Source organism: Bos indicus, chromosome 23 (assembly GCF_029378745.1).
Source record: "Bos indicus isolate NIAB-ARS_2022 breed Sahiwal x Tharparkar chromosome 23, NIAB-ARS_B.indTharparkar_mat_pri_1.0, whole genome shotgun sequence".
NCBI lineage: Eukaryota > Metazoa > Chordata > Mammalia > Artiodactyla > Bovidae > Bos > Bos indicus.
The window spans coordinates 39,575,942-39,602,635 of NC_091782.1; the positions used below are offsets into that span (position 1 = coordinate 39,575,942).

General features: G+C 46.7%; 1 protein-coding gene across 2 annotated transcripts in view; it reads right to left on the reverse strand.

Moving 5' to 3' along the window:
• The window catches only part of E2F3 (E2F transcription factor 3), an 84,555-nt gene extending 58,162 nt beyond the window's left edge, over nucleotides 1-26,393 (reverse strand). The window contains exon 1 of one of the 2 annotated variants that reach the window (XM_070777648.1): nucleotides 25,647-26,393. In XM_070777648.1, the coding sequence (XP_070633749.1) occupies nucleotides 25,647-26,033 (387 nt within the window). In that variant the 5' untranslated portion in view covers nucleotides 26,034-26,393. Of the gene's footprint in view, nucleotides 1-24,410; nucleotides 24,728-25,646 lie in introns of those variants that run through there. The other variant, XM_019986117.2, reaches the window with a different exon arrangement.
• Between the last annotated feature and the right edge of the window lie 301 nt (nucleotides 26,394-26,694).

Genomic DNA, 26,694 nt, shown 5'->3' on the forward strand with positions numbered 1-26,694 from the left:
TGCCTCTAGGGGTGTTAGCTCCCTTGACTTGTAGGCTGCAGTGCGTGTGGCACTAGAGAGCTCCTCGGGAGAAAGCAAAAAGCAGTTCTGCTGGCACCAGAGGTGGCTGAAAACAGGGTGACTGCAGGAAGAAGATATGGGACCCAAGGGAACGTGCAGTTAGGTGACGACAGTTGACACAGCTGGCTTTTCCTCCAGAGGCAAAAACATCCTTGAGGCAGCAACATTCTGCAATGGACCCATTTCCAGGCCACAAAGACGTACAAGATGTTGGCATCTATGACAGCTGCTTTCCTCCCAAAGGGTAAGTATGGCTATCAGTAGATAATTGAGAGGGAGGTTACAGAAGACTCACTTGGGCATGCAGGCTTTCCGTAGACTCTTGCAAATTCTTTTATTGTTTAAGATTCTTTTTTTAATGTGGACCATTTTTAAAGTCTTTATTGAGTGTTAAAATATTACTTCTGTTTGACGTTTTTTGGTTGGTTGGCCACGAGGCATGTGGGATCGACCTTAGCTTCTCAGCTGCCTAACCAGGGATCAAATCCGCAGCCCCTGCGTTGGAAGGCGAAAAGTCTCAACCACTGGACCACCAGGGAAGTCCCACAAAAAATCTGTCTTTCAGAGAAGAATTTTGATTGGCTTTTTTTTTTTTTTGCTATTTTCCAAAGCCAATCTAAAGTCTTTTACAATCTACCTGTTCCATTCGATGTAACTGGCCCTTCAGCACTGAAAGGAGCAGCAGAAAGAGTTTAGAGATTATTAAGTCCTCATTTAAGTTCCAGGTAATCCCTGGAAGTCAAACCATAGAATGGATTCTCTCCCATCCAAGTTTCATCTCTGAAGCTGAGTTTTAAGCTCAGATATATGGCACTTCTGAACTTCAGATGAGATTACTTCTAGTTTATTCAAGCTACCCTTAAAGATCGATGGATCACAGAACAAATTTTCCAAATTGCCTTCAGAAAATTATTTCCATCTTTTTGGCAAATAATTGTCTGAAACGTATTATTTAACAGTTTTGTAAAGTACAGCATCCAAGATGAAGTTATGCAGGGAGATGCCAGACATGAGTGGAATTTCCTGGTATTTTCCAATACTCTGAGTTCTATCACTAGAGTTGCCAGATTTAGCAAATAAAAATGCAGAACACTCAGCTGAATTAGTTTTACACAAACAGCAAATAATTTATTATAAGTATATCCTAAATATTGCATGAGACATACTTAAACTAAAAGTACTTATCTGGTGGCATCTTTTATTTTATATGGCAATCCTACTTACCTTAACATCCCAGAATGGAAAATTATCAAAATTAGGATTTAAAAGTAAGATTTCTTTTTAGAATTTAAACTTCCTAATTTAACTTCAATAAACCACATGCTCAAAGCATGACTAGTTCAAATAAGCTGCTATTCTGACAGGATTCCCATTAGAACTGATGGTTCATTCTAACAATTATGGTCATTCAATTTGAAAGAAATTTAAAAGTTTAAGAATAAGTATTAAAATTCCCCTGAAATCCATGTGTAGGAGCAAAAAGCCATAAACTACCTGTACAAAAAAAGAGCGATTAAAATGTATTAAGAACCCATTTTATTTGTATAGCTTACTGTTTACCTCGTGCTTACAAAAACTAAAACATTAATGTAGGCTATATGACCCTGGTGGGGGGAAAGAAACACACAAAAAAGAAAGTTGTTGAGAAAAACTGATTGGATTTGAATGCTTTACACACCTCGAGGAACAGCTGAACAATTTCCTCTCCTGTCTCCTCCTCCCCTTATAGTCCGAGACATGGTCCAAAGTGTTCAGGACTTAGAAGACAGCTCACGTGGAAAACACTATACCTTAGGAAATGAGCACACCTTGTTTGAAAAGATTTAAATGATTCTGCATTAATGGAAGAAAGTCTGACTGCAATAGAAGTAGGATTATCTGAGAGCACGACCTCTCAACCTCAGCACTGCTGATATTGGGGGCCTGATAATGGACTTCCGGAGATGCAAGAGACATGGGTTCAATCCCTGGGTCAGGAAGATATCCTGGAGAAGGAAATGGCAACCCACCCCAATATTCTTATCTGGGAAATCCCCCGGACAGAGAAGCCTGGGGGGCTACAGTCCATGGGGTCACAAAAGTGTCAGACACAACTTAGCGACTAAACAACAACAATCCTTTACTACAAGGAAGGCTGCCCCTGTGCATTTCAGGATGCTTAACATCCCTGGCCTCTGCCCACCAGATGCCAGTAGCAGCCTCCTACCTGCAGTTATGACAACCCAAAATGTCTCCAGACACCGTCAAATATCCATCCCCAGGAGGGCAGAATTGCTCCAGTTGAGAATCACTGGCCTAGGAGAACCTTTAGTCTCTTGATTCTCTCTCTAGTCCTGAGCTCCTGGCAATTTTTAAAAGTATCATTGCAGCTCAGCTTAGAATAACAGAGAGAAGGGGGAAAAAAGTTATAACAAAATTTGCACCGAATCCATGATGGTCAAAATTGCTCTAAACATATTTATAGTATAATTAAATGCAACAGGTCTATCTATTTAAAGACGCCTCTAATTCTCTTTATATGAGGAAGTGGAGCACTAATGCAAGGTTTAGACTGGAGATCTGTTTTCGGTCCCATCTCTCCTACTTGCTCACCCCATCTAGGAAGACCTAACCTTCTGGTCACCTTTTATGATGTGCCTTCTCATCTGTCTCTCCATCAACCTGGAGATGCAGGCCATGAATTATCCCACCTTATGGATGAGTAAACTGAAGTCTAGAAAAGCGAAGTAACTTTGCTGAGCCCCCACAGCGCAGAGATTTTAAAACTAAGTAACTGCTAAGTTCTAACCTCTTAACCTCAACCTCTTAACCTTGAGGGGAAAAACAAGTCACTAAATGTCTCTGACCTTCATTTCCTTTCCTCACCTGCAACCCAGAAATAACAATTCTCAGTATTTCTCAGAATCGCTGCAAGAACTTAAATTTCAGTTCAGTGAGTCGTTAGATGGCAGGGACCAAAGTCCCTGCCGCGGGCAGGCGGAGATTTTCAGCGATTTCTGAATGACTGTGGCATTCTCTAGGCCTGCTGCACTTGAACTGTGCCCATCTCAAAGGCCAGAAGAACCACACCCTGCTTCTGAGATCTACTTAGACTAGAAAATGAACTGGAGCCAACTCACTGTGAAAGACCACTATCAGGAATGCAAATGTAAACAGTAAACAACATAATTAACCCTTAGGACTTGAAAAGAGGAGAAGTGAGCGACATCAAGTCTGGCTGGGAAAGGGTGTGGTGACTGAAGGGAGGACCCCGCCCTCAGTGGTTTCCCCTCCTTGCTAGGGTCCCAGTCACCTCCAGTGGAACACCCAATGCATGGGTGCAGCTGAACGGCTACCCTGAGCCCCCAAGTACCCCTGTAGCTTAGTGGACAAAGTCACAGGGGATCTGAGCGGAAGGAGGCCATAAAGATGGCTCACACCTGACAAATCAGAAATGAGCCAAGATGTGAAAGAACTGATCTGGCCCTTCCAGGCTGTGAGCCCCACCAGGCCCCATGTCCCCACGAGAAGCCTGACCCCCCAGCAAACCCCTCTGCCAGCTGGGCCCTGGTCCATCCTTCTTTCCTAAGCAGCCTCCCAAGAAATCACCACGCAGTCTGGCCTGCCTCCAACACAGTCATATTTGTCACACACCTATCTTTGCAGGAGTAGTTTCGGGACCCAATTATTGTTTTGAACTTCTAAAGGAAAATGACATTTGGGCAGCACATTCCCTAAAGCACAAGCGAAACGTTTCATCTTTAGGTTACAAAGTCACACTAGGGTAAGAAGCAGCAGTGGGTGTGAATACAGGGAAGGTTCTCGATTCCTATCACAGGATAAGAAATGCAATGAGGTTGAAGTCCATTCAATATGCTTGAGGGGAGGGAGCAGTTAGCAATGGTGGGCAACACCCCGCTGCTTTATTATGGAGGCAAAACCAGCTAACCCAGTGCCTTATACAGAACTTTTAATTCTAAGTCCCTTTCCCCATTTCCCCCCAACACCCCCCCACCCCCAGGTATCATCGTGGGGAAGTTACAGATAGGTGGTTTGGAGTAGCAGTAGATCACAGGCTGTTCGAAGAGAAAAATGTCTCTCTCATCCATCATTCCATGAAGCCGCATTTAGATTCTAGGTCTAATTTCAACAGATATCAGCACAACGGAGCTACAGTTACAGTGGACAGATCATTTGTCTAGAATGGAAAAAGCCAGGATGCCGGGGCAGTTGTATTGGGGGTGGCGGGGGGTGTGGATGGGAAGGAAAAAGTGAAAGTATATTTTAAAAGAAAGATGGAGAAGAACAGCTAATAGAGTGGGCAGAGTTAAAACTTCAGCCCCAGGAGCGAGGGAAAGCTCAGGTCAGCAGAGGTGAAGCCAGGGCATCAGAGTTCCCCGCACCACGTGGTCACCACCAGAGCAGCCCCGAGGCCCACCTGGGAGTCACAGTCCTGGGACACTAGGTGGTGATTGGAAAGATTTGCCCAGTGGGCAGGTGGGACTGAAACGGATGTACCAGCCATAACTGCAGACCTAAAATCAAGGCCGGGCAGCCAGTGCTAAATAGGTAATAAAGTAATCATACATTTACCTTTCAGTCTGGAAGGAAACCTTGCAAGTTTTCACAAAATTAAGAGTGCAGTCATGCAGCAAAAGAATTCTTTGATGAAGTGCCTTGTGTTTTATGGTAAAGTGGACTGATTAAACAAGTGAACAACAAAGCACAACTATATGTTATTATTTTTATATGGGTCCCTGAGATTTAATAGCTACGCCTCTATCCTTACACCTGTGACTGTTGAAGAAAAGGAAAAAATGAAAGAATTTAGGATATTAAAAAACAAAATTTGACCTGCTGATTGCCAATTTACTGCACACGAGAAATTCACTAAGCATCTAATAATTTACATTCAGGGGGTGGTAGTTCTGCCCGGCTATTCTGTTAGGTATTTTAAATTATAATTTCAAATGGACTCATTGTCACAGGCCTCTGGGTCCATTTTACACACAAAATCAATATACTACTACTAATAAATAGGATTACTTTTCCACGACTCCTGGTGGGAGCTCAGCTGGACTTGTTTGGGAGGCAGTTTCAAAGTTCTCTGAAGAAAATTACTTTCACCCTTAAAACCCACAGAAGGCACCTGAGAGAAACTGAATCCAGAGGCAACCAGCAGTGGGACAGGGCGTCTTAGACTGGTGCTCAGTTGCTCAGTCATGACCGACTCTTTGCAGCCCCGTGGACTGTAGCCCGCCAGCTCCTCTGTCCAGGGAATTTTCCAGGCAAGAATACTGAACTGGGTTGTCATTTCCTACTCCAGGGGATCTTCCCAATCCAGGGATTGAACCCGTGTCTCTGTGTCTCCTGCATTGGCAGGTGAATTCTTTACCACTGCGCCACGTGGGAAGCCCCATAGATTGGTAGGTAGATGGATTTAGACAGAGAGAGAAAGCATCCCTATTTAAACCCTTCTCTTAGGATCTCTGCAGGCCTTTGTTCCTCCAACACGTGCTGCCCTTTCTCTGAAACTGTAGAAGCTCCCAGAGTCCTGTCTGTGGCCTCTTCCATCAAAATGCCTCTCCTTTAACATCCAGGACTGTGTATACCTCACCTCTGTATGATCCATGCCCTGACCCAAAGATGCTCTCAGAGCCGAGGATGAGTTAAACCAGTATCCAGCCTAAGAAGCATCTGCTAAGTGATTTCTCTCCTCTCACTTTCTATATTTTACACTGTGGCCCCACCTTGACTCATCCTAAATTGGAAAAACTACTCTTGGCAAAGCCAGGTCTTTCAACTCTTGCTGCCCCAATGTTTGAGTCCTTAGGAGGGATCTTGTTAGGTCTTCTTCACACAATAAAGACTGCTTAAGTGCCATCAACTGCCCCGCAGAACATGGAAACACTTGATAACCCACCCCCAGACAAAGGCCTGTAGGTATCCCATGAAGAGACTCCACGTGTCTAGGGGTGGGCAGGGAGCATCAGAGTTAAGAGAGAGATTTGAAATCCTTTCGTCTGGAAATGTAGCTGGGGACAAACAGCTTAACCACTGAGCCTCACCTTCCCCCTTGACAGATGAGGGAGGGTTGCTTTACAAGATGAAATAATGTATTTAAGATGCTCATTGCCATTCCTTGTGCACAAAACTATTCAATCAGGTTGTTGTGGTGGTGGTTCAGTCACAATAAAGTAGGCAACTGTTATCTTTCTTATGGCCCCAAATTGACAGTGGAGAGGGGAGAGAGAACCCCAGTCTGTACAATTGCAAGAATGAATAATGAAAACCAATAATGACTCAATAATAAAAAGCAATTTTAATGAAAAAACCAAGTATAAGATGAAAGGGGATGGGATTTTTCCAATTTATAGCAAAACATAGCATAAAATTACTGTATTTAGAGGGATGGTATTTCCTTAGAAAGAGACAAAGATATCAGCAGAGCAGAGTAGAAGGTCCAAGTACTGATTAACAAAGATCCGTGCACGAGGCCGCACATGTACACACACACACAACACAAGTGGCATTTCACATTCACGGGTAAAGGCTGAGCCACTCAATAAATGGCACTAGTGTAACTAGCTATCCATCTGGGAAAAATACGGGGTCAGATCTCTAACACCTACACATAACCCCTTCCAAAGAGGTTAAGCATCAAAATAATAAAATTATAAGATCAGAAGAAGAAAACGGAGAATAGTTTATAATTTGGGGATTAGGAAGGGCCGCCAAACTGACAAAAGTAAAGACTATAATTTTATATATTAAAAAATGAGCAGAATTTCTGTACAGAGAAATACATCTCATAGAAAAGAAAAACGACAAACTGGCAAAAAAAATATTTAGTACACACACGTGTGCACACACATACATACAGAGCAAGTGCAGTATCTGAGAAGCTCCAATAAATCAGTAAAACTATAAATAGCTGTATAAACACAAATGATAAAGGATTCAAAGAAGCAACTCAGAAATACATTAGGCAGAGATGCTTAAATTGACTAATTCCTCTCTCTTTCATCATCTGTAAAATCACAACAATAATCATAGCACATTCACAGGGATGTTGAACTTTAAATTAGTAAATTTCATTTAAAGTGCTTAAAACAATCCTGTCACATAAAACATCCAACAGATATTATTAACCAGCAGCAGTAATAATAGCAGCAGTGGTGGTGATGACAGTCGTATAATTAAAGAAACACAAAACAAGAATCGGGAGATAGAATCTAGCATTTCTAGCAAAATCATCATGAGCAAAACTGCAAAACAACTAACATGATCTCACATTGTAAAGAGTATGAGAAAAGAAGCATTCTCCATACTGGTGAGAGGAAGAAGAGTTGCTTTGGCTTTTAATCGGTGACAATTTGGCCCTATCTATCCAGCATTTTGGGTTTCCAGGTAGCTCAGTGGTAAAGAATCCACCTGCCAATGCAGGAGACATAAGTTCAATCCCTGGGTCGAGAAGATCCCCTGGAGAAGGAAATGGCAACCCATTCCCGTATTCTTCCCTAGAAAAATCTCATGGACAGAGGAGCCCAGCAGGCTATAGTCCATGAGGGTGCAAAAGAGCCAGACGTGGCTTAGTGACTAAACAACAACCATCCAGCATTTTACTATAAGTGCCCTGTGACAGAAATTCAATATATGTATAGAAATCTACATACGCAATATAATATGAATATGCATTCATAGATATGAATGTATCTACATATTCAATATAATATATACAATACAATCTACAAATTCAATATATGTATAGAAGTCTACATATAAGATCTTTGAATGGAGTGTAATCTATAAAAAATTTGAATCACTATGTTGTATACCTGAATATAATATTCTAAATCAACTATACCTGAATTAATAAATTTTTAAAGAAATCTAACCTTCAGAAATACATGTACGCACAAAAACATATGTACAAGGATATTCAGTGTACAACCGTTTATAAAATTAGGAATAAAAATCAAATAGGAAGAATTAACTACATTGTGGCATATCCCATATAATGGGCAGCAGTTGCCTGGTGGCTCAACTGGTAAAGAATCTGCCTACAATGCGAGAGACCTGGGTTCAATCCCTGGGTTGGGAAGATCCCCTGGAGAAGGAAACGGCTACCCACTCCAGTATTCTGGCCTGGAGAATTCCAAGGACTGTATAGTCCATGGTGTTGCAAAGAGTCAGACACGACTGAGTGACTGTCACATACAAGGTGTAACGGACATTAAGATGGAAATGCATCTAATACCTGTTAAGTACAAACTGCAAGCTGCAACTTGCATCTGCATATAACATATATATTTGCAAGTGGATATAAAAGGGACAAACCAAGCTGTGGTAGTCACCTCTGGAAAGTGAAGCAGGACTAGGAGGGAGTGGAGAGGGTATTTCAAATTTTACTTCACTGACTTAGACCATCTTTGATTTCTTTAAATAACAAACCTGGACTAAAAACAAGTATTTTCCCTTAAAAAAGGCAACAAAGTCAGTGTTATCCTAACAGACACCACGGGACGCCTGAGTAAATGACAGTGTCCATTATGTTCTTCCAGCAGAAGGCAGGCCTCCCGACCCTGCAGGTGAGCTCCAGAGGGGAGCCAGCACAGTGGGAAGATGCTAACAGGATGAGTCAAACCCCGTATTCTGACTCAGCTAATAACCTTCTGATTGCAAACCCAAGGCAACACCAATTTCTGCAACTGTCCACTTGGCAGTTATGTTTCTCAGAGTAAATTAGTAAGTTTGCATTCCAGTTCATCAACCTCCAGAACTCTGATTTACACCAAGTAGTCCCCAGGGCAATAAATAAATAAAGTCCTTAATCGTGCCAAGTTGGGGTCTATGTCTAGTCTGATTGAGTGCACTTCTCCAAGGTGCAAAGAGCCGGAGATTTAGCTGACTTCAAAGCGGCAGCCCACAAGCTGACCACTGTAACATTATTCTTCTATTACAGCAAAACTCCAGCGCTCAGTAACCTGTTACTGTCAAATGTGATGATGCTTGTTTAGATCCATCAAAAAAATATTTATGAAACTCAACTATGCAGCCAGCATGGCTCTAGTCTTTTACTTCTAGTCTAGATACTTCTTTTACTCTGCACGGCACAGGGGAAGCCCACACCCTGGTTCCCAGACCTGGTTTTGGAAAGGGCGGTGGGCACCGCGTCATAACAGACCTTCAGAGGGGCGGCACTGCAGGGCCACACCTTGGCCACCCTTAACCATATACAGGAGTGAACGCTCAAAGTCAAGGACTGAGAAAAGCTGATCCTTATTCTCGAGCAAGGCAGGAAGCAAGAAATGAGTACTGCTCGCCTTACTTTCCCAACCTCTATAATACAATCAACCACAAATGGCAAACTGAAAGACATCATTGTAACCAGAAGTTGTTTTGGCTGAAGGTGGGCAGATGGAAGTGGGGGGAGGAAAGGCCTAACGATGGCCAGAGAGGCACTTGTAGAAGCAGACAGCAACAGGTCCAAGCTGGACCACAGAAAAGCTTTATAACCTTCCACGTGCATTTTCAAGACACAACCCTTTATCAAAAGGAACCATCAGTCCATCTCAAACACGCCTTTTAACATAATCAACATAATAGTAATTAATTAGCATTTGTAAACTGAAGATGGCTCTTACATTAACAGATTCCATATAAACAGAACCAGGTTTGGGTTAGTGCAGAAGTAAAGAATTTCTGTTAATCTGATTAGGGCTTTAAAAAAATAAAAATCCATCTTTGGGACTTCCCTGGCAGTACAGTGGTTAAGATGCCATGCTTCCAATGCAGAGGGTGCATGTTCAAATCCTGGTCAGGGAACTAAGTTCCCACATGTCTTTCAGACAAAGGAAAAAAAAAAAATCCATTTTCATGAAAAAAAAAAAAGAGAAAAATCAGGTAACATCTACTTCTTTTAAGTCTCTAAAGTTTATTTAATTACATACATATTTAATACAAGTTTTAACAGATCAAAACTTCTGATTCCATGATTTGGGTTATAATTTATATGATGGTTATTCATACTCATTCAAACTGTCTATAGTCAAAAGCTTTTCACACAAATAACTGTGGTATCTATTTAATGCCTTTATTGGTTTTCATAATGAGTTGGGAACAGGGGCGGGAATTTATCAAGTGGCTGGACACTGTGTGCCCAGCTCCAGGCTGGACGCTGGCCCAGGGTCTCTTGTTTCATTTACTCCTCATGGTATCTTTAAATACCCAAATTACCAGACGAGTACGGAGAGCTACCATTTCATCTTCAGGGAAGCCTGGTCCATCTAGCTGGCTTATGATGTGAGGGTTTTTTTTTTTTTTTACTGGTGCTAGATAGAAAAGAATGGGATTCCCTGGTGGCTCAGGTGGTAGATACCTGCAGTGCAGGAGACCTGGGTTCGATCCCTGGGTTGGGAAGGAAATTACAACCCACTCCAGTATTCTTTCCTGGAAAACCCCGTGGACAGAGGAACCTGGTGGGCTACAGCCCAGAGGGTCGCAAAGAGTCAAGACACAGCTGAGCGACCTCATTTTCACTTTCACTTTCAGATAGATAAGAGGATGATTAAAAGAGAAGACATTAAAAGAAGGAGCATAACTGTCAAACACACACATCACAAGCTTCTGGAGAAAAGGGAAGGAAGCAGTTTTCCCATTCACAGGATGCTGAAAAGCCCAAAGAAGGCTAAGAATGTCTGTGACTGAGTTCTGCGCTGTGGCTTGCAGGATCCTCCTATTTCAAGGAGGGAGGCCAGGCCCGGAAGAGATCAAAGCACGCTGCCAGTTTTGAACTGTCTTGATACATCTAAGACTGTCTTTCATAAGCTCTGCTGTTTTTGGAAATGTACTATATTGGGCAGGGCTTCCCTGGTGGCTCTGATAGTAAAGAATCTGCCTCTAATGCAGGAGACCCAGGTATGGTCCCTGGGTCAGGGAGGTCCTCTGGAGAAGGCAACGGCAACCCACTCCAGTATTCTTGCCTGGAGAATTCCATGGACAGAGGAGCCTGGCGGGCTACCATGAGTCCATGGTGTCACTAGGAGTTGGACATGACTGAGCGATTCACATACACATTTTATGGGCAACTCCCTCTCTGATGGCAGCACGTAACACAGCCCAACTCAGACCTTGGTTTCCCCTAGTCCTTTTTGTTGAGGGGCATCTTTCCCCAAACCGTGCCTCTCAACCTGGGCTGGGGGTACCTGTCAAACCCCAAGCTGCTGGCCACACCCAGAATTTCTGGGTCAGTAGGTCTAGGATATAAATCCAAAATTTGCATTTCTAACAGCCTGAGTGCTGTTGCTGATCTAGAACCATTGATTTAAGAAAGAACATTGTAAAAAAAAAAAAAAAAAACAGAACAGGATCCATCTAACACAGGAACGGGTGCTCTGGGACAACCCAGAGGGATGGGGTGGGGAGAGAGGTGGAAGGAGAGGTGTCAGGCTGGAGGGGGACGGGCGCACATGTGCACCCGTGGCTGATTCATGTTGATGCATGGCAAAAACCACCACAATATTGTAAAGTAATTATCCTCCAATTTAAAAAAAAAAAAAAAAGGAACAGTAGGAGGTTGGGGGGAGGTGGCTATTTTGCCAAAATGTGGCAAAATTTTCATCAATCGTGATCCAAACCACATGAAGGCAGGGGATTTTTGTGCCTACCCTGCTGCATCCCAGAACTTAGAATGGGGGCTGACATATATACTCAGTGCCCCAAACATACCTGCTAAGTAAGTCAAATGGATCAGTTTGCCCCATGGTGGAAACTGGGACTGGCACGGAGATAGAGGTACAAGGAAAGTTCCTGTGGAAACACCAGCAACGAAGGGAATGGTTTTTAATAGCTGAACTGCCCTGAGAGGGAAGCTCAGCTTGACAGCAATGACTGCAACAGCAATAACGATACACATGATGACAACCAATATCTCGGAGTGTACGTGGCCGGCGCTGGGCGCTCAATTTGTACAGTTACCTACGAGATGGAAACCTTGACTCTCCTCACTTAACAGGTGAGGAAACAGGTTGGAAAGTAAGTGATATGACCAAGTCCTTAGTCTATCAGTGGAGAAGCTGGTCCCGAGCAGAAGGTCCCTGTTTTTTCAGAAAGTCTTTTCTTAATTACCCAGTTGAGTCAATGATAAATGCAAAACTTCTTTGGCCTTCTTGGAACTGCAGACTTTGATCTCTTCTTCTCCAGGTTAGGGAGGGGCTTCGAGTGGCCCATTCCTAGTGCGCCTGCCTGATCATAAAACAGGCAGGGCTTTGCTGGCTACACAGAGCTGGTTTTTTCTGTATCATCTTTCAGTGGTGGACAGTGATCCCAGTGCTGGGGTTCCATGTGGTTCCATGTGGGGCTTGAGCATGCCCAAGTTAAAGAGCTAGTTCAGTGGTTCATCAACAGGCCCAGGGAGGGGGCCAGGGAGAGGTGCGGGCGGGTTTTACCCTCAAGGGACAATGGCAATGTCCAGAGATACTTTGCTTCTCGTAACTGGAAGGTGCTACAGATATCTAGTGGGCAGAGGCCAGGGACGCTGCTCAACACCCCAAGGTGCATGGGACCACCTGCCCACCACGAGGAGGAGTCTGGCCAAAGTGTCAACGGTGCCGAAACGCTGCTCCAGTTTTGAACCTCCAAAATCCTTATCCGTGCTCGCCCCCAGGTTGGATGCCTAAGAAACTTCATCCATACTCTCTTAGGGCCCTCACCATCTTTTCTCTCATCTTAGTTACTGAAAAACTCCTTTCATCTCCCCTAGATCAAATTGCCAACATCCACTGGATCATCGGAAAAGCAAGACAGTTCCAGAAAAACATCTATTCTGCTTTATTGACTATGCCAAAGCCTTTGACTGTGTGGATCACAATAAACTGTGCAAAATTCTAAAGAGACGGGAATATCAGACCACCTGACCTGCCTCTTGAGAAACCTGTATGCAGGTCAGGAAGCAACCGTTAGAACTAGACATGGAACAACAGACTGGTTCCAAATAGGAAAAGGAGTACGTCAAGGCTGTATATTGTCACCCTGCTTATTTAACTTCTATGCAGAGTACATCATGAGAAACGCTGGGCTGGAGGAAGCACAAGCTGGAATCAAGAATGCCGGGAGAAATAACACTAACCTCAGATATGCAGATGACACCACCCTTATGGCAGAAAGTGAAAAGGAACTAAAGAGCCTCTTGATGAAAGTGAAAAGAGGAGAGTAAAAAAATTGGCTTAAAGCTCAACATTCAGAAAACTAAGACCATCCGGTCCCATCACTTCATGGGAAATAGATGGGGAAACAGTGGAAACAGTGTCAGACTTTATTTTTGGGGGCTCCAAAATCACTGCAGATGGTGACTGCAGCCATTAAATTAAAAGATGCTTTCTCCTTGGAAGGAAAGTTATGACCAACCTAGACAGCATATTAAAAAACAGAGATATTACTTTGTCAACAAAGGTCCATCTAGTGAAGGCTATGGTTTTTCCAGTGGTCATGTATGGATGTCAGAGTTGGACTATAAAGAAAGCTGAGTGCTGAAGAATTGACACTTTTGAACTGTGGTGTTGGAGAAGACTCCTGAGAGTCCCTTGGACTGCAAGGAGATCCGACCAGTCTATCCTAAAGGAGATCAGTCTGGGGTGTTCATTGGTTTTGAAGCTGAAAGTCCAATACTTTGGCCACCTGATGCAAAGAGTTGACTCATTTGACAAGACCCTGATGCTGGGAAAGATTGAGGGCAGGAGGAGAAGGGGACGACAGAGGATGAGATGGTTGGAGGGCGTCACCGACTCAATGGACATGGGTTTGGGTGGACTCCGGGAGTTGGTGATGGACAGGGAGGCCTGGCGTGCTGTGGTTCACGGGGTAGCAAAGAGTCGGACATGACTGAGCGACTAAACTGATCTCCTGATGAACTTGAAGGCAAGAGTATCTTAGTCACTGGAGCACCCAGAATACTGGGAACCCAGTCAGCTCAGTGCTCAGTATCTGTCCTGTAGTTTGTTTTCCCTCCAATGGTTAAAAACACTGAGAATTCAGATGTAATCAATTATCAAGAGCTCCTACCATGGAGGAGGGGAGGTGGGGTGTATACACTAAGTTAGGAATGCACAGTACACTTCCTATAAACATAGCTCATTGAATCCTTTCAATTACGGAAGGAGACAGGAACACTATTTTTGGTAGTTACAGCTCATAGATGGAATTTGTGAAGGATCACAGGCTGGTAAGTGACAGGGCCCATTTCTGGAGCCAGATCGCCAAGCCCTCTGCTCCTTCCGTACCCCACAACCAATGCCATGGGTCCCCAGAGTTGAAAACCTCCCTCCTAAAGACCAATTCCAGGATTAGAGTGTCTGAGATGCTGGCAAGGAAAACAGGAATAGAAAAGGTTGAAAACTTTACCACATTATTAGTGGAATCATCACAAGTTTGGGTATACACCACACCAACAAAAATCGGTCAATTCAAGGGTTATTGCAAACAGGGTTAAACACAAGTTACATATTTAAAAATCAATAACAAAGAATTTACATGGCTCTTTCATTTTTCAACTTTAATATGCGAGGGCTTAAGAAAATAAATCCAAGATTTTTTTTTTTTAAATAAAATCAGAGAGCCTAGGAAATCATGGTCAAAAAAGCCATCTTAGTTCAAGACATAATTATGTGACCTTTCTCTATGCACAGCTCTCTCCAGCTGGCTCGTCTTTGCTCTGAGAGGTTGCAAACTGTGGGCTTTCTCAAAGCAGCCAGGAGCCAGGCCCAGACCTGGGAAAGCACGTCATAAATAACAACTGATGGCTCGTCTCTGGGAGCCCTGACAGTATTGATCCTCCCCCCGCCCAAATCAACCTGATGAATCTGTCTCGTTTTCATATTATAAAGGGAGAAGTGAAAATGAAAGGTTTTTGCAGCACCACAGTTTTTTTTTTTTTTTTAAGGTAGGGAGATCGTTCTTGGCTGGCTGTTGTTCATCAAGCCTTCCCCTCTAACCTCTGTGCCAAAGCCATATTTCTAGTGCTGGGTCCCAGCCTCTTTGAAAGTTGGGTGGCCCCTGGCATCCCTCACAGCCAACACATTCCAAACTCATCATTCCCTCCACGTGGTACAAACCCTGATGGAGGAAAAACTCAGTCCATTCTTTCAGCCCCATAAGCTAACCATGTGGGGAGCCAAGGCCATCTATTTCTTCTCTCTTCCATCTTGCCTTCCACACCATCCCTGCTGCTGTCCTGCTTCTAGATTCATCGACACTGTAGCGCCCATGCTCTAAAGGGTATGCCCCACTTCTCTTTCCAGGGGGAGTTCTGGCTTTTTGTCCACGTGGTAACCTGTTCCAGGCAAGCCCAGACCCAACAGAATGGAAAGCCTTCCTACTATCAGCCAAAGCAAATCCCTCAAGGGCAGGATGTCCAGTGAATTGCCCTGGTTCCCAGTGGTGCTGTGCCAGGCAGCAGTGCTCCCTTGGACCCCCTAAGATTCTCAGCCTTTCGGGAAGTCCTTGTTTTACCTCCTTTGGGTTTTGGGTCACATTTCTTTGGATGGTTTGCCTTTGGCAATGAGCTAGAAATCCAGAAGTTGGGACAAGGGTAGGTATGGGATACCGGTGCACCTTGCCCACGTTTCTGGGGTCTGTGAGGAAGGACTTGGGATGAATGCAATGTGCGCGGATTCTGTAGGCAGCTCCTGATTCTGCAGGTCACTCCAGCTACAAGAACCTTTGCTTGTGCTCAACCACCTGCAGCAGTGTTTCCCAAATGTTCCAGAAGGCCAGGGCACGTCTCTGAGGGTAGAGAAAGTGCCTGGAAATCTGCATCTGGAACACACGCTGCAGGCAATTCTTATTCTCGAGTAGCTCAGAAAAAAAACATTGGATCTCTTCTTTTTGACAGGTATCTGGGGTCCGTACTATAGAATTATTACCATAACAGAGACCATAGAGGATAAAGACCAGGAACAAGCAGACCTTGGAGCCAGGCTCCTTGGGTTCAATTTCACCTGCCTCACTCCTCAGTGGAGCCCTGAGCTAGCCTCTTAACCCCTCACTGTCTGCTTCTTCCTGTGAAGAATAAGCATGATAATGACACCCACTTCACAGGTTATACGGATAATGTGCTAATGCACGTAGAGCACTTAGTTTAGTGGCCTCCACGCGCGGGCACTTGATAAACATTAGCTATTATTATCCCATAGACCAGAGACTGCTGAGAGGCAGAGCTAAAGCCAGATCTGGCCTAGAGACCTATTTTGTTTGGCTTGCACATTTTCCTTTTTAATTGAGCCAACATTTAAAAACTGGTAGATTCCTGGCCATTTTAAGACACTTGAAGACCTGGCAACAAATGCGGCCTGCTTTCCCCTCTGGCAACCATCACCTGGGGCGGGGTCCCTTGGCACTCTTCAGAAAGGGCATTTCTTCTCTGTTCAAGACCAACCCCCATGCCACTTATTCCCCCCCTGGTGGCTCAGACAGTAAAGAATCTGCCTGCAATGCGGGAGCCCTGAGTTTGATCCCTGGGTGGGGAAGATCCCCTGGAGAAGTAAATAGCTACCCACTCCAGTATTCTTGCCTGGAGAATCCCATGGACAGTGGAGCCTGGTGGGCTATGGTCTGTGGGGTCGCAAAGAGTTGGACACTACTGAGGGATTAACACTTTCACTTTCCCATACCCCCGGCCCTTGCAGGAAGGCAATCTCTATTCTAGACCAGTCATCCCAATGTATCCAGTGTTAGGTCTGAATATTTCCGTTATGGATGCCAGTCTAGCTGGTCTCCTTATGCCTACTTCCCACCTCCCTATTTGGCTTCAAGATGTCTTCCCAGCCATGATCAGCCTCCCCAGCCCTCCCTGTCCACCTAGTCCAGAGGTTCCAACTGAATGCACATTAAAATGACCTGGGACACTTTCAAAATCTCACGTCTAGATGGGGTATTTCTCCTCAGTGCTCAGGTGATCCAGAAGTACAGCTGCACGTGCTCTAAGGTTGGTGACCACGGGAGCCATGGCCTCCCCATTCTGCCGGCCCGGCAGGCACGTCCTGCCGACACTGTACATCCGAGGACAAGATGAGTCGTGTTTTCCTCCCGACTCCTGTTTAGTCTTGCCTGCAACTCAGCTTGTGTTTAAAGCCTGGCTCCCCAAACAGACTGTAAACTCAAAGAGTGGGTGGATCGCACACCTCATACTTCTTTTGCATCCTCGACAGGAAGACTGGGGTGTCAAGCACACTATGGCTGCCTGATGAAAAGGCCTCTTCTCAAATAATTGAGCATCCACGATGAAGAAGCCATGGCAAGGGCAACATGAAGACAAACCACAGGCTGGTTTTCTTGAAGCTTGTGGGTTTGGAGGAAGAGCAAGTCAAGGGCACCACTGATGGGGATGGAAGGTGAACTAAAATGTGCTACAGGAAGGAAGGAAGCAGGAACTCGAGGAAGGGGAGGGGACCCGAGGCCCTGGGAATCAGGGGAGGCCCTGTGCAGGACGTGTCCTTGATAGGCCACCGGGAAGGGCCGAGAGGAACGAGCAAATACATGCATGAGAGAAAGCTCCTGGCGAGCTGTGGTCCACGGGGTCACAGAGTTGGACATGAATGAGCGACTGAACAACAAAGGAGAGCAGCAGCACCTTAAACGCTGCACCCGCCAGCATCCCAGCTGGGAAGAAGAACGGGAAGGGCAAGATTTCCCGGGACCTCAAACGGTAGGGAGGAGGTTGTAATTAATTTGATAAGTCACTCTAGCATCCTTCTATAAACGCCAGGCAGAGGGAGAGGTGAGGGGTAAGTGGGAGGAACAGGCAAACACACGGAACCACCGGGCGCTGCCAGCCGGGGTTGAGAAAGGGAGAGCGGGGCCCAGAGGCAGAGCCCCTCCCCTACACCGACATGGGGTCCTCCCCATCCTGCCAGGGCCCAGAGACCTCAGACATCCTGATCTCCACCATTCTGTCTTAAGCCCTCGTTTACTGTACAGAAGTGACATCACATTAATAGTTGCAACTTTCGTAGCACAGATCATCACAGAAATAAAATTTCTAGTCATGAAACTATCACTACTGAGAGGGCTATTATAACAAAGAGCTTATTTTTCTGCTCTTTCTCCCAAGTCCATGCACAATTTATAAAGACATACAAAAATCCTGAAGAATATGTTTAGGAGAACCCGCCTCGCGGTTCACTGTTCCTCCCCATCACCGTCATTTTTAGAGGCATCACTGGTTTTGGATGAACACTGGGGCTGGTTCTGAAAATAAACCACCGGAGGAAGGGCCCGAGAGACAGTCCTAAACAGAAAAAGCAATTCCATCAGGAATCCACTGAATCCTTCCCATGGGCCAGGCACTGGTCTAGACACCTTACGGCATGAACTCATTTAATCTTCCCAATCCCATGAAGTAGGTAGGATGATGCCCCCATTTTACAGGGGAGGAAATGAAGATGCAGAGGTTAAGCGGATTTGCCCAGTGACACATTGGTGAGAGAATAAGAACCCAGACACTGGCTTCACGCTCCATCGTCTGAATCATTTAGTTTACTTTGCCCTTTAGGTGGAGGGTATGGGTTCAGTACATAGAAGCTTTCAGCTCTCCTAAGGGCCACCAAACCCAGAAAGGCTCAGAATGGATGGGGCCACAGGGTGGCTGCTCGGGTTCTATTTCTGGAGCCTCAAAGCATCAGACACAGAAAAGGGGCCAGGGAGGGGTGAAGTCTACAGGCTCTGAGTGGACCTCCCGTGACCCCCAGTGTCCAGAGCTGCAACATTCAGGATCATGAAAACCAGAGCTCGGAGAAGCCCTTCTCAGCAGTCAGGCTGAAGGAGCCAACGGGATCTCCTGGGTAGCCAGGCATGAGCTGGCTGGGAGCACCAAGGGTGGTTGGCTCCCCTGCTTTCTGAGATGGACTCCATCCTCCATAGAGTCCTTCAGGGGAAATCCGCTTCACTGTTGACCACAGGTCTCACCAACAGTTGCCCTGATCGAGACTGTACCTGCAGGTAGCACCTTTCTGGTCTGTGGATTATAGACCAGCCATATCCCTGCCTCCTAGTCAGTGGACTACCGCCACACTGGATTATGTTTCACTTTTGGGCTTCAGGGCTTGAAGTGATTCTATTTTTAGGCTTTCTCAATTTCAAGAGTTAAAAGAAGAGGTTTTAAGGAAATTAGTTCTGGCTTTTAGGGGATGAGGACTTCCTCTGAAAGAGTTAAACTGACCGGCCATTCTGTTTAGCCAGCAATCTTCAAAGACGGCAGGGCACCTGGTCTAAGGTCACTAGGCAAGGGCGCCTGACCTCTGAAAAGCACAGCAGTCACCCAGGATGTGGACGGCCCAGACAGACCTCCAACACCAGAGCTACGGCGTACCCCTCTCCCAAAGACGATGGCAAAAATCCTTCCAGGTTCTATTCTCAGTGAAGTGTATGTTTCACTTTCCGAGCACCGGAAGTGTCATATCCACAGAAGTCTGCAAATAACACAGAAAGCTTTAAACATGCTACTATCACGTTTCTATGAGTCAGTCATTCCTTCTGGGTTTTTTTCTTTTTTAATTCCCTTTCACTGAACATCTAAAGGAGCTTCGCTTATTTTGTATCTTTGAGAATGAGCTGTTACTCTAAAGCCAACTGTTCAAAGGACACTTTTGTATGTGTCTATTTTCAAAAAGTGTAACCATTCCTGAAGGCAATCTAAAATACATTCTACTCATCCCAATTTTCCCATACAGGGCACATGGGACACAGTTAACTCTCTTGGCGAATGAGGCTTCTAAGAATTCAAGTCTCCGGTTTCAGTTCTGGCTTTGTCGCTAGTTAGCTTGTGACCTTGGGTAAGTAACTCAACTGCACTGGGTCTTAATTTCCTCACCTGTGAAATGAAGGGCATTGGGTCACATGATGATTCTTGCTTTTACAGCTCTCACATGTTATGATTCAAAGACCATCAAGAATATCAATTATCAGCTGTGCTAATTGTAAGACTTGTTATAAGAATGTTGCTGGGACACTAGAAATGGCCCCAGACAGTTGGGCTAAAGTAATAGAAAGCAGACAGAAGTCAATCACTTTTATTCTTCCTACCTCCTCTGAACTCCTCTCTATTCCATCAGCTGTCTGTTCTATCAACCTCCGCTGATGTAAACCTAAGCAGTGGTCTGTTTCACTCAGGTTCTCCAGCAAAGCAAGGTACACAGGCTTTGTGATTACAACCTGGTGACCAGGGGGTTTACCTCTTTGATCCGGGAGCTTGGGCACCCCTACTATAGATGACCTAGCCGCCACAGCAGTTAAGGTTGGAGGCAACCTGAGAATACATCCTTGTAACCCACGCATTCTTGGCGTTCTAAAAATGCATTGCTTTGGGGGAAGAGCGTGTGAAGCAAAAGTGACAACAGAAAACAAACCAATTTCCCTTTTACTGATGCAGAAGCTGTATGTGTGATCCCTCTGTATTATCCCCACCGTCACCTTTGTGGATTCCTTGACCCCATCCCAGTTGCTGCTTTTTTGTCTCTTCTGCTGTACAACTTGTCCTTGGGTAAGATACATTTTCCAAGTCACTCTTGGAAGCCAAAGAGGGGGTCAGGGTAGGAGGAAGAAGATACCATTGGTGGTTTCCTATACTCACTGCTTTCCCAGTTAGCTGGCCTTCTTAGTCCCCTGAAAAATGATTAGTGTAAAAAAAAATGCTTCTCAGCCATTGTAAATACAGTACTCGAAACACTATTTTTAAGCTGCTAACAAGCATGAAAAATATGCATTAAACCACATGCTTAGTACCTCAAAGAATTCAGGGAAGTTCCTCTATTTAAAAACTAAAATGAAACAGAGCGTCTGATAAGAATTGCAAGCTACCTTCTTTGCCACGCACTATTTGTGGTGGTTTCACGTACATCTAGGAGGGACATGATTTAGTGAGCACAGGCGGTGGTTGATTTTTCACTCATCCTAGTTTAAAATGTTAGTAGAAAGCAGATGGTTAAAAAAGAAATGGGGGTTGGTCAGCCTAGGAAAGTGGATGAAAACTGGACATACAAATGGAATATATGTAACTCATGTCAAATTAGAAAAGCAGCCAGAAAATCAACTATGAATATTTGAAGCCTTGCCAAATGGGTCCAGGTCCTTTGGAGGTAGGCTAAAGGTATGGATGGTGTATCGCTGGGAATGGCAATAAAAGACAACTATGCATTATACCTGTAAGAAATGAGAATAAAAGCCACTTTTCTCTATAACCTTTCAATCTCCAGGTGCTGTTATTTATTCATGTCTAAGCTTAGAGTATTATTTTCTGTTTTCAAGTTAGCTTTTACACAACACAACATTAATCTCAGAATCTACTCTTCCAAGTATTACACAAGGTGACGATTTATAGAAAAACAGAAAAAAAAAAATCCTTTCCTGGTCGCAAGCTTGGGTTCTTTAGCTCACAGAGCCACATTTAAGAGTGCTTTGTTTCAGAGGATGATTAGAGTGGCACCATGGGTACTGATTATAGTAGAGCTATTTGTACTGCCCGAGTCTGGGCACTGCATTATATTAAAACTTCCATTTTGGGGTATGTAGTGACTAAAAATTCTCTCCTAGCTTAAACTTGGCACTAACCATCTATCTCAGCAGAAGCAAGATTATTGAGTACAGAACCACAGGAACCCAGCATTTTTCTTCTTTTATACTCATACAGGAAAAAAAAAAGAAAAAAAGACTCAGCTATAGCATCTATGGTTTCTCCATTCTTACACGGAAATTTCAAGCATTGTGGGTTTCTTCCCAAAGTCTAATCAGCGGGTTGCTCTGGCTGGATCAAATTAAATCAGATGTGACAGGTCATTGTCGCTTGCATTAATAGATCCCAAACTTTCTAGAAGTGGGATGAACTCATTCAGCTGCTTTTTAGCAAAGGCAGAAAATGATGAAGCCCCTTCAGTTCTAGAAGACAGTGCTTGTTGACTCTGGTTTCCCTAGATCTGTTCTGTGTCCAACAGCTCGTCATCTGAAACTGGGTTTACCTGGTGCATGTCTATGCCATGGCAATGATGAAGAGCTCAGTTCTACAAAAGCGACAGAGCACAGGCTGCACCCACGGATGGTAGGTCCCTGGGATTAAGGGAAGGGCAAGGCCAGAAAGTGAGGGTGAGTTGATCTACATTTGTCACAACTCAAGCCACAAGCTTATGCTGCGGTAGTATATCACCGCCATCTCTAACACAGGCCTGTCCTAGTGATGTGTCCTTATTTTATCCATTCTTGAAGATCGCCATGACATATGGATTTAAAAACTCAGTTAGGTATGTTATGTACCACTTTAGAAAGAGTTTTAGCCATTTTACTCATACATGTCAACAAAGGGGCAGTGTGCACAGGTTCTTACATTATTTCTCTAAGTTAAAAAAAAAATAACATTTCTGGATATCCATTTTATTAGGCATCTACTATTTGCCTGGTTCAGTGCTAAGTGTTTTACTTGCACTGTCATATTTAACCCTAAAAAAAACTTTCATGTTCATATTTCTTATTGCCCCTTTTTTTACAGTAGTGTTGGTGAGAGAGATTGTTATTTGCCTAAGATCTGATGACTTGTAAATGACACAGGCAATTGCAGCAGTAAGGCGGTACTAAATGTGTGTGTGTGTATATATATATATATAAATAATATATATACAAATAATAGATACACATATACATATGGATTTTTTCCACATTAAAAAAAAAAAAAAAAAAAGGTGAAGAGTATGCTCTTAGTTTTAAATTCCAAAGACAGAACGTGGAAATCAGAACCAGGTAGGTCTGCAACTCTGGCAACCTCAACAGGATTTCTCAACCTGTTTTGGATGGAAAGTGTTTAAATGATCTCTTTGCTCAGCCAATCACTTAGCACTCCCCGAGCTGTCTCTCCTGCTTAGGGAAAGAATATCAACAAAAGTTCAAGACTTAAATAGAGGGCTAATACAATTTTGATAAGAAAAAAAAAAAAAAAAGAAACCAAACTTTATATACAGTTTTCGTGTCTTTAGAATAATCATCTCATGAAAAGGAGGATAAAGTTTTGAAATAGCTTGGAAGGTGGTGAGGGTAATTTTCTATACTTAAATACAATGAACTACAGAGAAGTTTGGCTACACAGTTTCAAAGACTGGGCCCAAGTGGGCTAAAATTCAAAAGTTTAAAAAAAAAAAAACCAAACCGGTGGTCTTGCAATTTCCCATGATCAAAACTACCCTCCCATAAATCTGCATCAAATCCCAGAAGTATGTCAATAGCTGGTTGTTTCAGATTAGGTTTATGATATAGGAGCAGAACTGAGTAGGGGGCATATATGCTTGAAATATATCCAAGCCTGTTTAGGTAAGGTCAGTAATAGTATTTAATGTCAGTAAAAGCGTGGCATATTTCTGTGACAGAATCCGGCACAGTGGATACCGTATGTGTGAGCAGGTCCTATCCTCTTTTCCCCCCTGCTGGCAGACCCTAGTCACTAAACGCGGTGAGAGCTCCTTTGACTGAGAAGGTATCACACATCCCTACCAAGTATCTCCGGGGCTGAAAAGCACTAAAGACCCAACTCGAGGAGAAATTGAGAAAAGTCAGGAAATAAAATATTTCCTTCTTCCCAGACCCATCTCTTGCCCCCGAAGTGCTGCCTGGGTGCTGCCGCTCTTAAAGACCTCTGCAGAATCCCGAGTCTCCCCAAATTTCAGCCCATTCGGAGCCGAGACAAGGTGAGGTCAACGTTGGGTACGACCAACCCACCATTTATCAAAACTGGGTCTGGTTCGTTTCTAGCCTCGTGGGGGCCAAGCCTCACCACGAGGGAGAAGACTGGAGGCATGGAGGAAGGGAATGCAGGAGAGAAAAGGAGAAAGGGGGAAGACCTCCCGGCCACACTTCTTTCTAGTATCAACAAAAAAAGAAGCCGCATACTGACCTAAATCATCTCTCAAAGGCGCTTTATAAATTACAGGGACAAAGGGAGGGGGTGGCGGGTGGCCTGGGAATCCTACAGACACCCTACCCTCTGACCCGCCCCCCTCCCCCTCCAGCACAAGGGAAGGAAGACAGAAAACAGAGCTCAACTCGGCCATCGGCGAGAAGCCCCCCTCCGATCGCCCATCCCTCGGCCCCCCTAGGAAAAAATCCACGTAAACGCCATACCCACCCCCTGGGGCGGACACTCCTGCCCCCTGGGTTCCTAGAACCGGAGGCCGGGGCATTTACTTAGTTACATTTTTCTTGCTTACTCATTTCCCTCGAGCACCCAACCCCCCGTTCCCACTCCAAAACCCCGCTCAACCGCCTACCCTCACGGCTCCAGCCCCCCAGCAGAATCCTGTGCCCCCACGGCGGCGGCGGCCCCCCGAGCCGTCCCGGTCACTAACCTGCTGCTGTAAGGGCATTTCCGAAACCAGCCTGGCTCCGGGGGGGAGGTGGGGGGTGCCGGCTGGAGAGGGGGCCCGGAGGGCCGAGCGGACCGGCGGCGCCGGGCGAGGGCGGGCGCCCGTGGAGGGGGGGGGTGCCGGGGAGAGGAGAGGGAGGGTGGCCGCGCCGGGGGCGGGTGCGAGGGCGCCGGGACGGTCCCAGGCCAGGGAGCCGGCGAGCAGGAGGAAGTGGGTGCCCCCTCTCCCCCTCCAGCGCCCCCTCCCGCCGCCGCCGCCTCCTCCCCAGTCACAGGCGCGTCCTCCGCGCACGTGTGCGAAACGTCACCGGCGGGTCCCGGGGAGAGGGACAGACCCAGGCGGCGGGACGGGAACACGGCTGCCCCCGCCCTCCGTCGCCGGGGGGCGGAGAGGGGGACAGGGCGGGGGGAAGGAAGGGGCAAGGGGAGAGGCGGGTCAAGGGCAGGCCCGGGGCCCGGCGAGGAAGGCCCGGGCGCTCGGGCCACGCGGGCGCCGCCGCGGCCACCGCCGGGATGCGCCCAGGCCGGGGCCGCCAGCCCGCGAGCCCCTCACCCGCTAGACAGCCCACGCCCGCGCCGGCACCCGGATCCGTGCTCCACCGCCCGCCTCCACTCCCCCCAGCCCCTTTGTTGCCGGGAGTTAACAGATCCCCAAATGTGTCAAAGCGCAACCTGGCAGAGCCCCTGCACTCCGAGCACGCCTTAGGGACCCCCGGCTGCCAACGGGCCTTGGAGGCCGGAAGGGGGGGCTATCACCCCCAGGGCCCCCACCCCGGTTTCCACCCCCCGGAGTCTCCCACTCCCCAGTTCCCTACTCCCTCCTCCACCCCCTTCTCCATCCGGGGCGTGACCCCTTCCTACGCCCGAGAAAGAGGAAGCTTCGAGTTGGAGGGGAGGGGAGAGTGGGGGTAGGGAAAAGTGCAGGAAAAGAAGAGGAGGGGGGGCCGCGAAAAGTTTCGGAGTGTTTGATGTGGTTCGCGCCAAGGCGATCCCCGCCGCCCTGCGCTCGCGGCGGAGTCCCCCGACCCTCCGGGCGCTGGCGGGGGGCAACACACGAGTCTTTAACAATAAACCCTCGTTGGAGGGGCAGCCGCCGAGGCCCGAGACGCTCGGCCCCGCGCTCCCCACCAAGGGCGGCCCGCAGCGCGCCCACCACCCCGCGCAATGCGAGCCCACCTCCCGCCCGGGCTGGGGACGGTGGGGACGGGAGGGCATTTACCGGAGGGCCGCCGCCGCCGCCGCTGCCGCCGCGTCCCAGCGCTGGTGGCTGCTGCAGCAGCCCGGCTCTGCCGGAGGGTCCGTGCGGCGTGGTGTAGATGAGGCTGCCAGCGGTCTGCTCCACGCCGGGGGCACTGGGGAGGAGGGGGCCGGCGGCGACGGCGCCGCTTTGGAGGGAGGAGGAACAGGAGGTGGTGGAAGTGTTCGTGGTGAGGATCTGGATGTACGCGCTCGGGGCGGCGGCGGCGGCGGCGGGGAAGCCGGGGCTGGCTAGCAGTGCCCTTTTGTCCATGGAGGCTGCAGCGGCCGCAGCGACGACAGCCGCCCCCTCCCCACCCCCGGCGGTCACCAGGTACTGCTCCAGGGCGGGCTGGATCCCCTTTCTCATCTCTCGCTCCTGCTCTTTTTATTGCTATGGTAATATTAACGTATTGTTTGCAATTTCTTTTATTATTTGCAGTCGGAGTTTCCAAGTCTCTCCTCCTTCTCTCCTCCCCGCCCGGCGCTTCCGAGCCCCTTCTCTCTCTTTTCTTTTTATTTTTCCGCACCGCACGGGCCCCGGGGGCCAAAAATAATCGGGGCCCTGGAGAGAGGAGGGTCCCGGCCGCACGGATATCGGGCCCCGAGGGGGGATGGAGGCGTCGGGGGCGGCCGATGCAATGGATTGCGAGGCGGCGGCGGCTGCCCGAGTGCTGCGGCCGGCAGCTGAAAAATGGCTCCAGGAAGCTGCTGCTGACAATGAATGAAGGGATACGGTTTACGCGCCAAGGTCCTCCCGCGAAACTCAGATTTCCCGCCGGCTTTTCAAACCATATTTGCATATCCCCGCCCCTCAACCCGCCGAGGACCGTTCCCACAGCCCATTGGGCCTCTGTCTCATTCCTTCCGTCCCAATCGTGGAGCAGGACCGCGACTTGCCGGTTCCAATTGGCTGCCGCGCATCACGGTTGTCGGGGTGACAGGGCCTCTATTTGCATACTCTTCCTTGATTGGCTGGGACGCAGTGTGGGTTTTTGGTGGTGGGGGGTAAAGTCTGCCTTCTCTCCCAC